Source organism: Eschscholzia californica, unplaced genomic scaffold, assembly GCF_041429995.1.
Source record: "Eschscholzia californica isolate CP2 unplaced genomic scaffold, dmEscCali1.0.p SCAF_2, whole genome shotgun sequence".
Lineage (NCBI taxonomy): Eukaryota > Viridiplantae > Streptophyta > Magnoliopsida > Ranunculales > Papaveraceae > Eschscholzia > Eschscholzia californica.
This window is the reverse complement of record NW_028238309.1, coordinates 222,453-237,478: the sequence shown is the minus strand read 5'-3', so window position 1 is coordinate 237,478 and position 15,026 is coordinate 222,453. Positions and strand designations below refer to the sequence as shown.

The window sequence follows — 15,026 nt, the reverse complement described above, 5'->3', positions numbered from 1 at the left end:
TAATATATGTTGGTGTTCCCTATAAATATATGATTTGGAAGTTAAATGATAGTATACTACTCCTTATATAGTGCTGCTATCAATCTACCCATTTTGGAGGAGGAAAAGATGGCAACATTCTTAAACAATGGCAGAGTCTATGGAGGAGTTATGTTGATTATGTTGGTGGTGGTGGTTGGTATCACCCAAGGGCGTCGCATTGAAAAGGATAACTTTATTGGTGGTGGGGGACTTGGTGGCGGAGGCGGTGCTGGTGGAGGATTTGGTCATCGTGGCGGACTTGGAGGTGGTGGAGGACTTGGTCATGGCGGTGGACTTGGAGGTGGTGGAGGACTAGGTCATGGTGGTGGACTTGGAGGTGGTTCAGGAGGTGGACTTGGTGCTGGTTCAGGAGGTGGACTTGGTGGCGGTGCTGGTGGCGGACTTGGAGGTGGTGGTGGTGCTGGTGGAGGACTAGGAGGTGGTGGTGGTGCTGGTGCAGGTGGAGGATTCGGTGGTGGTGCTGGTGGTGGTGCTGGTGGTGGTGCAGGTGGTGGTGCAGGTGGAGGACTCGGTGGTGGTGCTGGTGGTGGTGCAGGCGGAGGATTCGGTGGTGGTGCAGGAGGTGGTGCTGGTGGAGGACTAGGAGGTGGTGCAGGTGGAGGGTTTGGTGGTGGTGCTGGAGGTGGCGCTGGTGGAGGACTAGGAGGTGGTGCTGGGGGTGGTGCGGGTGGAGGATTTGGCGGCGGCGCTGGTGGTGGTGGCGGTGCAGGTGGAGGATTTGGTGGGGGTGCAGGAGGTGGTGCTGGTGGAGGACTAGGAGGGGGTGCAGGAGGTGGTGGAGGTTTTGGTGGTGGTGGTGGTGCTGGTGGGGGTGCTGGGGGAGGATTTGGAGGAGGATCAGGTGGAGGCATAGGTGGTGGATTCTAGTTGTTCAAAGTAACAAAGTAAACATCATAAGAAATACTACTCTATTATTATTATTATAAATTGTAATGAATCCCCCCCTTGAGTGAATAAGATTTTTTTTCTTTGTTTCGATTTTAACACTTGAACAGATATTTGATTAAACCTCTTTCAACAAAAAAAAAAGATATTTGATTAAACCCCTCCTCTCAATGTCGACAAGTCTATTCGTAAAAACAAATTTCATTTATGAATCGAGACAACACTTATGACAAAAATAATAGAATACAAGTTACATGTAGAATTAGGGAAATCAAGAGATATTCATATAGTATATAGATTGAAAAGGAAGAAAGAGATGTTATGGAAGTTAGATTTCTTGATAAACAGGCAGCCATTCTTTGCCACTAATGAAGTCTATGGACAAGTATGGTGCTACTTCTTCCTTTGTTAGTTGTTTAGCCCACTTCGACCGACCTTCTTTCACTGCACCTGGTCCATGGGTCTTATATTCCGCGTGGAATAGTTTACTGCAACCAAATTTATATTATTATTAAGTTTGTAGTCATTCAAATCAGAAACCAGTTACAAAATAAAAAAACAAACAAAAAAAAAAGGGTATAGAGTTGTTACTCTGTAGTGCCGTTGTAGCTCCAGTTGGTCCACCCTTGAGGAACAATAGTCTTTGAGAGGTATGTGTCGGCGAAGATGACTCTAGAATATGCACCCCTTGGCCTACCCAAATACACACCACCAACACCATAAACCTTGCCTTTAACAAACACAAACCCACTGTCTTCCCCTTCAGTTTCCTTGTTCTGTGCTGTGATTGAACCGTGGATCTCTACTCTCTTATCCCCAACCACGAAGATCTCGCAGCTCTGCATTAGTTAAAAAAAAAATCCATCTTAATTGGGACATGGGATGAACTAACAGGCGGGGCCACAGGGCCCAGGTCTTTGTGTGGTCTAGGCCAGTCTTGATTAAAACCAACCAAAACCACTATAAACAAACTGATGTTCTGTCCGACGGAATTTTCTTTATCTTGTAAGATACTTAGACAATCTAGGCTGAGCACATCAGCCACATTCGGGCTTTGGTAGTTCGAGCCGAAGTGTTACTGTTTATGAAAATTATTGTAACTTACATGGAAGACGGATTGACCACGTCCGAAGATGAAATCAATGGTGCCTTGAATATAACAATTGTCATAGTAATGCCTGCCCTTGTGATCAAATAAGGTATTGTGAGCACTGTAAAATCCACAATGGTAGAATGCAACCTTATCAGCACCCACCAAGGCAGCCACCGATTGATTCGTCGATGTAAATGGCTGTCCTATATTGGCTTCATTCTGTTCCAATCAAACCCATTCCAATTTCAATCTATTTGTCTCATATTTATCATAAACTATAAGAAAAGTTCGAAAAGTTAAAAAATTGTTAACCTTGAAACTGATACCAAAAGCAATGAAGTTGTTCGCATCAACCCTGAGAGTAGCAGACTGCAAATTCTCAGTCGAACTTTCGTTCCACATGATGTGTGATCTTCCCTTTCCATTTCCTCTCAAGAATATGTATGGCTTGTCCTCTGGTATGTGAACTTTCTCTCTGCAACCAACCAATCAATCAATATTCTAGTTAGATTTCAGAATGTTTATTTTTGTCTGATTCGTGTAATTTGGACTAATTCTGAGCCCATTTTCATATTAACGTGTCACACGAGTCAGATTCAGACAATGAGAGACATATATATATATACCTGTAGACTCCTTTCCGGACATGAATAATGATCCATTCAGAATTACCAGATGGAACGGAATCAACAGCAGCTTGAACAGATTTAAAATCACCATTTCCATTGATATCAACTTTTATGGTTCGGTTAGTTCCGATCTTCTCTGTCAACAACGGCGAGTCAATTACATGTTGTGCAGTTAATCCATGAGCGATATTCGAGAATGAGACAAGAATCACCACCGTTAAAACAGTCGGTATAACAGTAAAGGAGGACGGCATTTTGCTAAGATTACCGACCGTGGGAATAGTAGAAGGCACGGTAATATTAGAAGAAAAACATGAACGAGGGTTGGATCTTATTTAGATGTTTTTCTACAATTCCTGAATTTTCTGTTTTTACGGTTTGAAACGGTTTTAAATTGTGTGTTGTTCCTTTACAAGTTAGTTAGGTTTGTGGAATTATAGAATAAGACCGGTTCTTGTGTGGTCTAACTTTAGAAAAATTAGGTTTACAAATGGAGCTTATTAGAACAAGTTGTTTTTATCAACCTCTCATTTTAACAAATTTAAACCGTCTGTTTTGTAGTATATTACGTATATGTTTAAATTAGGTACGAGAATAAGTACACACTTCAAAATTATTCTTTTAGCTATATTGAGTTGGTAGTTACACGTATATTTCGAACAACAAAATATTTAGAAATAGAATATAGAGAAACAAAAAAGAAGGGTAAAAGTAGAATGAAGTTAAGTATTAGGGTTGTTTTTGAAGCCATCCTTCTTTGTCAATGAACGTTATTTGAGACAACGAAAACACCTCTTTTCGACTTAGTTTCTTCAACCACTTTACTCGCTCCGACAAGCTTGATCCATTTCCTTCGCACCCAAACTCCGCAAAAGTTATTCTATCCCTAAATATACACATATAGTACAAAAAATATTTAAGGGTCAGTATATAAATCTTAGGAATTAGGATAAATTCGACGATATTTTATGTAAAAAAAAAGGAGAATTTATCGTACTCGTGAAAACGGTAGTCCCAAGCATCCCATCCTTGAGGAACAATAACTTCACTTAAGTTTGATCTGTAGAATAAAACCCTAGAATGACTTCTCCATGCTCTCCCAAGATGAGCTTTCCCACTCCCAAATACATTGCAATGTTTAAACACGAACCCGTTTGTGTCTTTCGAGTTCTCTCGGCCTTGTGCAGAGATAAATCCGGCTAGCCCAACACCCTCCTTGTCTAAATATTGTCCATTCACCGATATAGCACATTTCTATAGAAAAAAACTAATCAATCAAAACTCTAACCTAAGTAAGAAACGAAACGTAAAAAATAAAAATAATCAGGATAATTAACCTCGTATATAGATTGACCAGCCCCGAAGATAAAATCGACAACTCCCTCAATGTAGCACTCTCTGAAGTAATGAAGGCCTTGTGCATCCCATAGCGTATCTTGTACTCCGAAAAAACCACATGAATAAAATGCAGACTTGTTTCCCGCAATTAAGGCTGCTACTGCTGTGTCCCGAGGATTATTATTATTGTTATAGTTGTACGTATTCTGATCAACAATACGAAAATTTCAAGCCGAGGAAATATATATGATCTTACATATATAATATGGTGGGTGGTATTAAGTGATACTATAAGATAAAAAAAGAGAATTAATTAGTAGAGTAGTTGATAGAAATGATCACCTTGAAGCTTATAAATCGAGCGACAAAATTATCAGCCTGTAAAGTGAAAGTAGGGGTTTGATCTAATGAGCCATGGTTACCATATTCTATAGTTGTTCTTGTACTCCCTTCCCCTTCCAACACAATGAAAGGCTTATCTTTTGGTATTGTAACCTCCTCTCTGCATAAATATAATGAATAATTCTAAACATCACATATTGTACAAGTCACTCGGAAAGTCACATCAAATTACTAATTATTAGTCTACAATGACTTTTGAGGAGGATTATCTAAGTGTTCTTAATTAGGACAGTTTCATAGAACTTATAAGCATATTTCATTCTTATAATGTAGTATATTTTAATAATCCTGAAAGTCAGTCGGTCGAGAGAGAGAGTAGTTACGTACCGATAAACGCCAGGCCTGACATGAATGACGATCCATTGGTTATTGTTAGATGGAATAGAATCGATAGCAGATTGAATGGTATGGTAATTTCCATGATCCAAGTAGTTCTGATCAACTATGATAGTTTTATAAACAATTGATGACGATTCTATGAATTTTGAATCCGAAAAATAAGTAACAATAATAAGCAGTAGTAGTAGTAGATGAGTTACAAATATTATACTCCTACTAGATGATGATGATGATGATGATTGTGGGTACAACAACCTCATGATGATCAGATTTTTCTCTTCAACTTCTCTAAAAACCCAAATAAATCAAAATTTACTCGATTGATAATACTAAGTAGTATTATTATCTTCAAGAAAGATTTTCAGTTAATTTTGGTAGGAAAAATATTACTAATTTATATATAGCATACTCATGGAAGTTTTCTACTTTCGACAAAAAAATAAAAAATGGAAGTTTTCTAAGGATGGATACTTTCGTCTTCGCCCCCTAATAATTTGCCATCAACTCGAAACTTTTGCCCTCATATTTGTTCTAATTGGAAATTTTGGTCCCTCCTCAAAAAACACTTCTGTTCCAAAAGTGTTAAGTTTTACTTTTTCTTCCAATTCTACCCCAGCTAAAATGGAAAATGTCCAAGCTACCGATAAACTGGGCGCCGTTGGATTCAAGCCACTTTTTCTCTCTTGATCAAACAATGCCCGTCGTTGGATCTCAATTCACACAAACTTTATGCCAAGTTTTCGGCTGCCCTATCATCACTAACCTATAAAGCTCTCTCTCTTTCTCCACAACCGATAAGAGAGGAAAGACGGTCTCTATAGTTTTTGTATGCAAAATCAATGGTTATTGAAATAGCTTCCCATTTTCGAGATTAATAAAAAAAGAACTAGCTTCCTATTGTCAAGTTTGTTATTGTCCAACTACCCTAACACTAGGAAATTATGTACGTGATCATTTTTCTGTTTAATCATCACCAAATTTTTTATAAATTCGTACTACATAAGTATGTGATTTTGATGTATTAATTGGAATATGTTATTAACCAGAGTTTGCAATTAAATTGAAAAGGTAATTTCTAAAGAAATCATGTTCCCTAGTTAATACATAATTACGTTACTAAAGTATCAAAACTGATCACTTAGAAAACTTTTGGTTCGAAACATTAAGAGATCAATAGAATATATATAGTTCACCAAATTGTAGGAAAAATGAGACGAAGATCTCTAGCGAGGGGGTTGCTTCTCAATCCATCCTTCAGGTTGATTTATGAAAGATATATCGGTAAAGTGTTGGATTTCATCTGGGTTCAGTTGTTTTACCCAAGGCACACGGCTAGAGTTTTTTGCCCCATCTCCTCCGCATTCATATTCTGCGAATGTAATTGTGTTCCTGAAAGGTGACACCGTACCGTGGTAACAAGTCAACATATATATTATATATATATATATATATATGAACACAAAGCAAGATATTGAAACAAAAAATACAATTGGAAAATGATCCCAAAGTTAGAATAAATGCAGCTGAAATGGTAAACAATTTAAACAATAAATAGGCAATCCTCCTTTTATACCAAAGAATTAACTTATAATCGACTACTCTTTTAGAAACATATATGTTACTATCCAAGGAAAGAACAAAAATGCTACACGTATACAGAAACTTTATCATGGTGGCTCATCCAAGTAAAAGAATGGTCCAGAACGTAGTTAAACTTTGGAAAAGACTTTTAAGTGCGTGAAGTTCGAGGTTAACTACTTACAAATGATCACCGCACTCCCATGCTCCCCAGCCTTCAGGATGTACAACCTCTGAAAAATCTGATCTATAAAACACAACCGTAGCATAAGGTCTATAAGCTCTTCCGAGGTAAGCTAAACCATCTCCACCTACCGATCCCCCTACGAATACGAAACCGTTTGTCTCCTCTTCCGTCGACCTTCCTTGTGCGGTTATAAAGCCTGCATTAACCCCTGGAGCCAATTTGTCTCCATTTATCACTATTTGGGTATTCTTCATTTGAACCATCACAAAAAAACAATTAATTAATTCGGGAAAACAACTACTGTAAAGAACTAAAAAATAAAAATCTTAAACTTGTTTAGGTTTTACCAAATAGATAGATTGCCCACTTCCCCAGATAAAATCAATGATACCCATAATCACACAATCTACAAAATAATGACGGCCTATTGTATCCCAAAGTGTATCTTGTACTCCATAGAAACCACATTCGTAGAACGAAGATTTGTCTCCTTTAACTCCTAATGCAACCGCTTGAGTCACCTCTCGATGTCCCTCAAGATTATATGTGTTCTGCAACCATAGGCAATGACGACAAAGTAATTAGTATAATGAAAACATTGAAGTTATTAGGTAAGTAGTTTGGTTAATTTCTTCCATAGAATGATATCATGGTAATATATTGATCTAATGTTCTCCTCAGAGAGGGGAGCACATGAGACTTATTCGTCAATTTGGTCTGACTCCAATGACTTGCAACATCTCCAATGGTTAGCACCAAAATAAACATCAAAAATGATTCTTCACAATTTTCTTTTTTGGTATTTTCAAAATTTTGAACCCAAAGATAAAATTCTCACCAAATCACTATTCATCACACCAACTTTTTTTTTTTTTCTCATTTTAACTCTAATTTTAAAATAAAATAACATTATGTACCACAAAAATTAATCTAAGTTAAACTATTTTATTGGTTTATATGTGTATAATATTTATTTAAATAATAAAAATTTGAAAATGATTTCAAAAGAGGATGACTAAATATGAAATTTTAAAGATGAAAAAGGTTGAAAAGTAAATAATAAAAGACCCAACAACAATTTTTCAAAGAAGCTCCTACCATCCCACCATTTTGGTGGGATGAACAGGTCATTGTTCACAACTTTGGAAAACAATGGTCTTTTATAGGGATGTTGGGTATCCAACCCCCACCAGAATGTAAATTAATGACGTTATAGAGGGCTATTGGAGATGCTCTTAGGGACTTGGTTAAATTCATCGCTAACTTCGTCTTCACTATCTCTGACCACCGCCACCATCTTCAACTGTGACTAGTACAATTTTCCTCTCTCCCCTCCTATTTGTTATTTTTATTCCGGCTAAAGAGAAAGTCTCCTTCGCGTGATCTGATCGTCAAATCTGGTCGAAATTCTCAATCCAACCCCTTTTCGCCAGAATGAAAGGAGAGAGAAGATGACAAAGAGAGAAAGTAAGATGGAGGTGTTGGTGGTCGGCGGTGATGAAGATGTAAACACAGAGATAAACAACTAACGTTCCTATAGACTCTGATGATCTAATGTCACATTCTCAGACATTCTGATCTCAAGACCAAGATGCAATACTGAAACGGAAGTGCAGATGAACTAGCTAATAGTGCAAGTGTTATTGCTTATGTGCTTATGTGCATATTTTTACAAAACTGTAGCTGACTGACATGAAATTTATTTACTTTATCTATCTATTATGTGAAGTTTGAATAAATATGATTGATTTTTTCAGTAAACTCGTATTAATAAATTACAAAATTAAAAGACTTTATGCAAATGTTATTTATAAAATTCACAATATTTATAACACTTCTAAGTGATAAAAAACAGTCGACATTGTACTTATTAAGTAAAAACACTTAATAAGTGAATATCACTTGCCAAGTGCTATCACGTAACTGTTAAAAAAATCAAACACCCTCTTAGTCATGCTAAAAAAATTGATGTAATATCATTTTGGTCCTGGCCACTTCCTCTGTTAATTGCTATTGACAATCTTATTAATAATTTAAAAATTAACAGAATAGACTATGTGATTAATGTATTGAGTAAAATTCAAAGTAGTTTTAACAATTTTCACATAACTCTACCTTGAAACTAATTTGTTTTGCTATGAAACTTTCAGCTTCGGAAAGGAAAGTTGGATTTTGGACTCCAGGAGAGTCAAATTCAATCGAGGTCGTCTCCCGACCGGATCCTACTAGCACGATGCAGGGTTTATCTCGACCAATTCTGACCTGCTCTCTGCACAAAAATGAAATAAACTTTAGGGAATAAGCTTTTATTGGGTTATTTGAATTTATCTCAAGCACAAATGTGTAATTGAAAAAGTCATTTTTAATTGATAATTGAATTTATCCTCTTCAACCGTCACAAATAAGTGGAGTATAAATTTGTAGTCAACACTTGTTTACCCAAGTGGTTCAAGATATTGGCATAAACTCTAAAAATCTGAAGATCCTAAGTTCGATTTTCAGGTGAGGTAGAATCCATAGTTATTGAACTTGGATTATTAAAATAATGTAATAAATATGTCGGACTTCAAACCTATTTCATATTGTTGAACTTTAGATATCTTTCATTATACGTTTAACTTAGACGGTTATATATGGTGCTTATCACATCTTCAAAATGTATCAATGTTTTGTAACTGCTAAAGTATATCGTAGTTTGACTCATTAAAAAAATGTATAAAAAATTGTAATTTACTTGTAAGAGTTGGAAAAGGTGAATTTAATTAATTGAAAATGGGGCATCTTTAGTTACCCATTTCTAGTAAAAGATGGTAAAAAAAAGAACCTTATCTATTCCATTAGTACTACAACAAGAACATAGAATATATTGTTTTTTTTAGACAATAGAATATACTAGTTATAACCACCAAAAAATTTATTGGTGAAACAAAATTATAACAATTATATACCAAAATTTCAATAGAAAAAATAAAATAAAAGAGAATAGGCTGAAAAAGAGATAATGATAAATGGAATACCTGTAAATACCAGGTAGAACAAGAATGCGGATCCATTTTGTATTTTTATTTGGGATTGAATCAATTGCATCTTGAACCCGTGCAAAGTTTCCATGACCCGACTGATCGACAATAAGGGTATCTGCAACTTTATATGGATCTCCCTCATTGAGCTCACAGTCCATGGCTTTGCTTACTCCAAAACAAAGAAAACACCATATTGATATCAACCAAAAAAATCTCTCAAACTCCATTTTTCAAGAATTTAAGTTGAGAAGAACAAAAGTATACAAACTTCACCCTAACCTTTTTTTTGTGTAAAAACCTTGAAACCAATTTGAAGGAGATTAAGTAATTAGTCAAGACTAATCACATTTATATGGATAATAGGAAAGGGAAAACCCTCCATTTTGGGTTTTCCTATTACATACCCTAAAAAGGAATATGTTTAGAAATAAAACAAAAACTAAATTAGAAAATATTTGAATTCATACAACGGATCAATGAAAAAGAAATTAAAGTTTGACATGTTAAAATAGAAATAATTTATGACTTACAAAATATGTCATAAAGCAATCCTTGGAGTAATAATATTTGTTTTTCTTTTTTTGCTTTTACTAGATGTCAAGATAGTCTTACCCCATGATCTGTTTCAAACTATAATGATTCTGTTTTCTATTCATTGGGATTTTCTTTCCTATTTTCCTATAGTTGTCAAAAAAGAATCACAAAACAGTAAAATATTTCTTCTTGTTGGGGTTTTTATGATTAATCTTTATTTTGAGAAATTTAATGTGATTTTGGAACTGTCCAAATATCCTATCAATGAACAACACAACTCTTTCCATGTTTGATAGTCACTCGTTTTTTCTCTTTTTGTTTGCGTATCCATGTAATTTTGATGCAGAGGAAAATGTTATCAATATAATCGATAATTAGACAGACAACGCTATTTGTCAAAGCATAATGGGTACACCAAGGCTCCCTCTTATGTAATCAAAATTTAGTTTCCTTGTGCTAATAAAACTAGAAGTAACGCAATGAGATTACCAAAATAGAAATCCTAAGTTCTCTACAAAAATGTGATTTCCGTGACAAAACTCAATTTTTTAAGTTAAAGGAGAAGTTATAATTTGTTTGGTTAAAAATCTAAAATTTGTTTTTGTTTAGTTAAAATTTTAGATATTTGTATTTTATTTTGTTAAAAAGTTAATATTTCTTTGTTACCCTCTTGCAAACTAGTTACCACCTTATTGGACATATTTGTCGTCCTTAACTCTTCTGGGTAACCAGTTGCAAGCCTCTTGCAAACCAGTTACAAATTACCAAAATGACTCGATCTTTTTTTCCATCAAAACAAAAAAGAGTTAATTCCTATTTTGCCCCCTACTTTGTACCAGCTTCAAATATGGCCTCCAAATTTCTGTAAATTCAAATATGACCCTCTATTTTCAGACAAATGTCATAACTACCCCTCTATTAATGTATTTTCAAAATAGAATAAAATAAAAAAACCTAAATTCCACCTCACTTCCCTCTCCACCACTCATCTATCTCCACGTCACCTCTCTCTCCAAGTCACCACTTTCTCCAAGTCACCACTCTCTCCAAGTCACCACTCTCTCCAAGTCACCACTCTCTCCAAGTCACCACTCTCTCCAAGTCACCACTCTCTTCTTCGATGAAGGTTGCCGACCGGAAAATTTTCCGCCCGACGACCTTTAAACTTAATTTTTTTTCCGCTCATCTCTCTCTCTCTCTAAAAATTCCGGCAAAGGGGGTTTTCCTTCGCCGGAATCTGGTTTGTTCTCCGGTCCGTTCTTCAACAGACCAGATCTGTTGAAGAACAGACCAAACATATATATATTTTTTTTTAAGTTTGAAGGTCGCCGGCCAGAAAATTTTCCGCTCGGCGACCTTCATCGGAACTGGTCTTCAACAGACCAGATTCCGGTGAAGGGAAACCCCCTTCGCCGGAATTTTTAGAGAGAGAGAGATGAGTGAAAAAAAACTATTTTTTTAAGTTTGAAGGTCGCCGGCCGGAAAATTTTCCGGCCGACGACCTTCATCGGAGAAGAGAGTGGTGACTCGGAGAGAGAGAGAGAGAGGTGAGTCGGAGAGAGAGGTGACGCGGAGAGAGATGAATGGTGGAGAGGGAAGTGAGGTGGAATTTAGGTTTTCTTTTTTATTTTATTTTGAAAATACATTAATAGGAGGGGTAGTTATGGCATTTGTGTGAAAATAGGGGGCCATATTTGAATTTACAGAAATTTGGGGGCCATATTTGAAGCTGGTCACAAAGTAGGAGGTCAAATAGGAATTAACTCAACAAAAAATTATAGAAAATTTTGACTAAACTTCTCAAAATGCTAATATATACTAATTAGGGTACCCATATTGGGTGGTTTGTCCCCACATCTGTATCAAATGGTAAAAAATGGAATGAAAATCTCTACTGTGAGGGTTGCTTGTTAACCCATCCTTCGGGTTGATCAATGTAAGCTATATCGGTAAAGCGTTGCGCTTCATCTGGACTCAACTTTTTTTCCCAAGGCACGCGTCCAGATTTGTCTGCTCCATTTCCTTTGCATTCATATTCTGCATACGTAAGTGTATTCCTGAAACGTCACACCACATCGTAATACCCGTCAATATATGAATACAAGCATAAGATGTTTGAAAGTAGAGAAAGGAGAGTTGCATAACTGTCCTAAGGTTGGAATAAAAGCAATTAGTAAGAGTGGTAAGAGTTGTAGAATAGCAGGCAACTTACACATGATCCATGTGATTCCACCCATGCCAGCCTTCAGGATATATAACTTCAGAAAAAGTTGTTCTAAAGAAAACGACTGTCGAATAAGCCCTATAGGCTCTTCCAAGATAGACTATAATAGAGATGATTGAGAGAGATGATGTAAAGGGAGTGTAAACTCGGTTATATAGTTAAATAAGTGAGTGCCCATAACGAGGGTCATTTTTGTCTTTTTAGTGGAAGAGAAAGTTTGTTATAACAAACTTTCCCTCCAACTCTTTCTCTCTCTAACCCGAGTTATATAAACTCGATTGTACTCTCATTTGATCATAATAACAAATACAACTTCTCAAACTTAATCTCTCTTCTCTCTCTAAAACTTCTCTCAAACTCACATGGTATCAGAGCTCTAGGGTTTTCTTCGATCTAACAATGGAGGAAACAAGTTCACACTCGAATCCTTCTTCATCTTCGAATTCAAATCATCTTCCATCCTTTAATGTTACAAATTTCATAGCAGAGAAGCTTGATGAAACAAATTTCTTGCTTTGGAGAGATCAATTCGAAACTATTTTGATCAGTAACGATCTAATTGGCTATGTCGATGGATCTATAACTGAACCAGAAGCTTCGATCTATGAAAATGATAGAGAAATTCTAAATCCAGCCTATCAGATCTGGAGAAAGCAAGATAACTTCGTAAAATCATGTCTAAAAGCCACTTTTTCTAGATCTGTTTCTTCAGATGTACTTGGATTGAAGACTTCTCAACAAATTTGGGAGTATTTGAATACTGTTTATGCAGAAGAATTCGAAGCTAAGCAAGATCTTCTTCGAAGAGAGATTCAAAATACCAGAAAAGGATCAGCTACAATTAGTGAGTATTTACGAAAAATCAAATCCTTATCTGATTCGTTAATTGCTGTTAATGATAAGATTTCTGAAAAGGAGATAATTAGAATTGTTTTAGCTGGATTAGGAAAGGATTATAGTCAATTTATAGTTGCTATTGATAATAGAACAACTAGAATAAACTTTCCTGAACTTAGATCTCGTCTTCTTCATCATGAGCAATGGCTATCTGCTCAAGAGAAGTTTGATGAACAATCTGCTTATTATGTGAAGAACACAGACTATCATAAACCATCCACATCAAATCAAAAGAACAATTATAATCAAAACAAGTCAAATTACTCAAAACCAGGCTATACTAGATACAATTCAGATCGAAATCAGACATCAAATCAAGTTAAACCTAGAAATTTTTCTCAAACAAAGCCTCAAACATCTGAAATACAACATCCACTTCATAATCAAAAAGCTGAGAACTTTGATTTTTCTAGCATTCCCTGTGGGATATGTCACAAATGGGGTCATAAGGCTAGCAAGTGTAGATTTAGATATGCTCCTCCTTCCAGACCTTCAGATTCACCTTCATTTGCTGGACTTCATATTGGAGAATCATCAAAATCACCTCACATTGATGGTGATTGTGATCCATCTCAAGAAGAGTGTCATATTGCTGAAACAGAAGAAGGTCTTACTGCTGGTATTCCTTCTTCATCTAACTCAAAGTCCTGGATAGCAGACGCAGGAGCATCAAGTCATATGACACATGACTCAAAGGTACTTACACACTCTACTCCTTATCTTGGTAGTGAATCAGTAATGGTTGGTAGTGGTAACACCATTAGTATTGCTAGTACTGGTAGCTCCAAAATGATGTCTGCCTCACAAGAATTTGATCTTCATGACATTTTACTTGTACCAAGTATTAGGAAGAATCTACTGTCCATTTCAAAATTCACTAAAGACAATGATTGCTCAGTAGAATTCTTTCCTTGGGGTTATAATATCAAGGACTTAGCTTCTCAATCTACACTGCTAGAAGGTCCAATGGTTAACAATCTTTATCCTATTGAATTTACACCATGGTCCATTAGTCAAATTGAGGCTTTATCAGCTAATCTAATAGCTTCTCCATCTTTGTGGCATCAAAGATTGGGACATACTGCTCATGGGGTTCTTGAAACTTTACATAAGTCGAACCTTATTCAGCTTACATCTGATGACTCATCTCAGCTGTGTGATCCATGTCTTTTGGGTAAAAGTAAATGTTTGCCATTTGAGTCATCTTCTAGTGTGACTTCAACCCCTCTTCATTTAGTTCACTGTGACATATGGGGACCTGCTCCTACACCATCAGCTAATGGATTTCGATACTATATTCTATTCTTGGATGACTATAGCAGATTCTTGTGGATTTATCCATTGAAATACAAAAGTGACTGTTTAGCTTGCTTCAAGAAGTTCAAAATCACTACTGAGAACTTGCTTTCAACAAAGATCAAGCTTTTTCAAACTGATGGTGCTCCTGAACTTACAAAAGGTGAGTTCAAGAAGTTTCTTGATGAATCAGGAATTACATTGAGGATTTCTTGCCCATATACACCTCAGCAAAATGGGAAAGCTGAGAGAAGAAATAGACAAATCACAGAGATAGGAAATACTTTGAGTTTTCAAGCTTCTATCCCTAAAGAATACTGGTTTGATGCTTTTGAGTATGCTTCTTATATTATCAACAGATTACCTACTAAGGTTCTAGATGGAAAATCACCTTTTGAGGTACTCTTTGACAAAGTACCTGATTATTCTGCCATAAAAGTCTTTGGATCAGCTTGTTATCCTCATTTGGGAGCAATTAGGAAGGACAAGCTTAGTCCTAAGTCTGTGAGGTGTGCTTTTCTTGGGTTTAGTCCTCTTTACAAAGGATATAGGTGTCTTG

At 36.1% G+C, this 15,026-nt stretch overlaps 4 protein-coding genes across 4 annotated transcripts; 1 reads left to right on the top strand and 3 right to left on the bottom strand.

The window, feature by feature from the left end:
• The first annotated feature begins 42 nt into the window (after nt 1-42).
• Nucleotides 43-1,026, top strand: LOC147554859 (uncharacterized). Its single transcript, XM_086663533.1, has one exon. It carries the CDS (start codon nt 46-48, stop codon nt 907-909), a length of 864 nt encoding a protein of 287 aa, XP_086519659.1. The 5' UTR covers nt 43-45; the 3' UTR covers nt 910-1,026.
• Nucleotides 1,027-1,112: 86 nt separating this feature from the next.
• Nucleotides 1,113-3,178, bottom strand: LOC147554858 (Pectin lyase-like superfamily protein). The gene is made up of 5 exons (XM_086663532.1): nt 2,647-3,178; nt 2,333-2,495; nt 2,033-2,239; nt 1,519-1,766; nt 1,113-1,415 (listed from the first exon to the last, which is right to left on the bottom strand). Exons 1-5 carry the CDS (start codon nt 2,901-2,903, stop codon nt 1,256-1,258), a joined length of 1,035 nt encoding a protein of 344 aa, XP_086519658.1. The 5' UTR covers nt 2,904-3,178; the 3' UTR covers nt 1,113-1,255.
• Nucleotides 3,179-3,250: 72 nt separating this feature from the next.
• On the bottom strand, nt 3,251-5,095 carry LOC147554857 (putative pectinesterase 55). Its single transcript, XM_086663972.1, has 5 exons — nt 4,717-5,095; nt 4,330-4,489; nt 3,987-4,193; nt 3,647-3,903; nt 3,251-3,535 (listed from the first exon to the last, which is right to left on the bottom strand). The coding sequence occupies exons 1-5, from the start codon at nt 4,986-4,988 to the stop codon at nt 3,379-3,381; spliced, it is 1,053 nt and encodes a 350-aa protein (XP_086520098.1). The 5' UTR covers nt 4,989-5,095; the 3' UTR covers nt 3,251-3,378.
• An 856-nt stretch (nt 5,096-5,951) lies between these two features.
• LOC147554856 (putative pectinesterase 55) lies at nt 5,952-9,674 on the bottom strand. Its single transcript, XM_086664502.1, has 5 exons — nt 9,511-9,674; nt 8,756-8,762; nt 6,841-7,044; nt 6,491-6,741; nt 5,952-6,117 (listed from the first exon to the last, which is right to left on the bottom strand). Exons 1-5 carry the CDS (start codon nt 9,672-9,674, stop codon nt 5,952-5,954), a joined length of 792 nt encoding a protein of 263 aa, XP_086520628.1.
• Nucleotides 9,675-15,026: the final 5,352 nt, after the last annotated feature.

Coding starts and splice junctions, on each gene's coding strand:
- LOC147554856 (XM_086664502.1), bottom strand. CDS start 9,674: ATGGACTGTGAGCTCAATGAGGGAGATCCATATAAAGTTGCAGATACC. Junction 6,742..6,840: donor GTGGGCAATCTATCTATTTG/GTAAAACCTAAA, acceptor GTTCAAATGAAG/AATACCCAAATAGTGATAAA. Junction 6,118..6,490: donor TGGGAGTGCGGTGATCATTT/GTAAGTAGTTAA, acceptor GTCACCTTTCAG/GAACACAATTACATTCGCAG.
- LOC147554858 (XM_086663532.1), bottom strand. CDS start 2,903: ATGCCGTCCTCCTTTACTGTTATACCGACTGTTTTAACGGTGGTGATT. Junction 2,240..2,332: donor CTTTTGGTATCAGTTTCAAG/GTTAACAATTTT, acceptor TGATTGGAACAG/AATGAAGCCAATATAGGACA. Junction 1,767..2,032: donor GTGGTCAATCCGTCTTCCAT/GTAAGTTACAAT, acceptor TAACTAATGCAG/AGCTGCGAGATCTTCGTGGT.
- LOC147554859 (XM_086663533.1), top strand. CDS start 46: ATGATAGTATACTACTCCTTATATAGTGCTGCTATCAATCTACCCATT.
- LOC147554857 (XM_086663972.1), bottom strand. CDS start 4,988: ATGAGGTTGTTGTACCCACAATCATCATCATCATCATCATCTAGTAGG. Junction 4,194..4,329: donor CTCGATTTATAAGCTTCAAG/GTGATCATTTCT, acceptor ATTGTTGATCAG/AATACGTACAACTATAACAA. Junction 3,536..3,646: donor TGGGACTACCGTTTTCACGA/GTACGATAAATT, acceptor GTGTATATTTAG/GGATAGAATAACTTTTGCGG.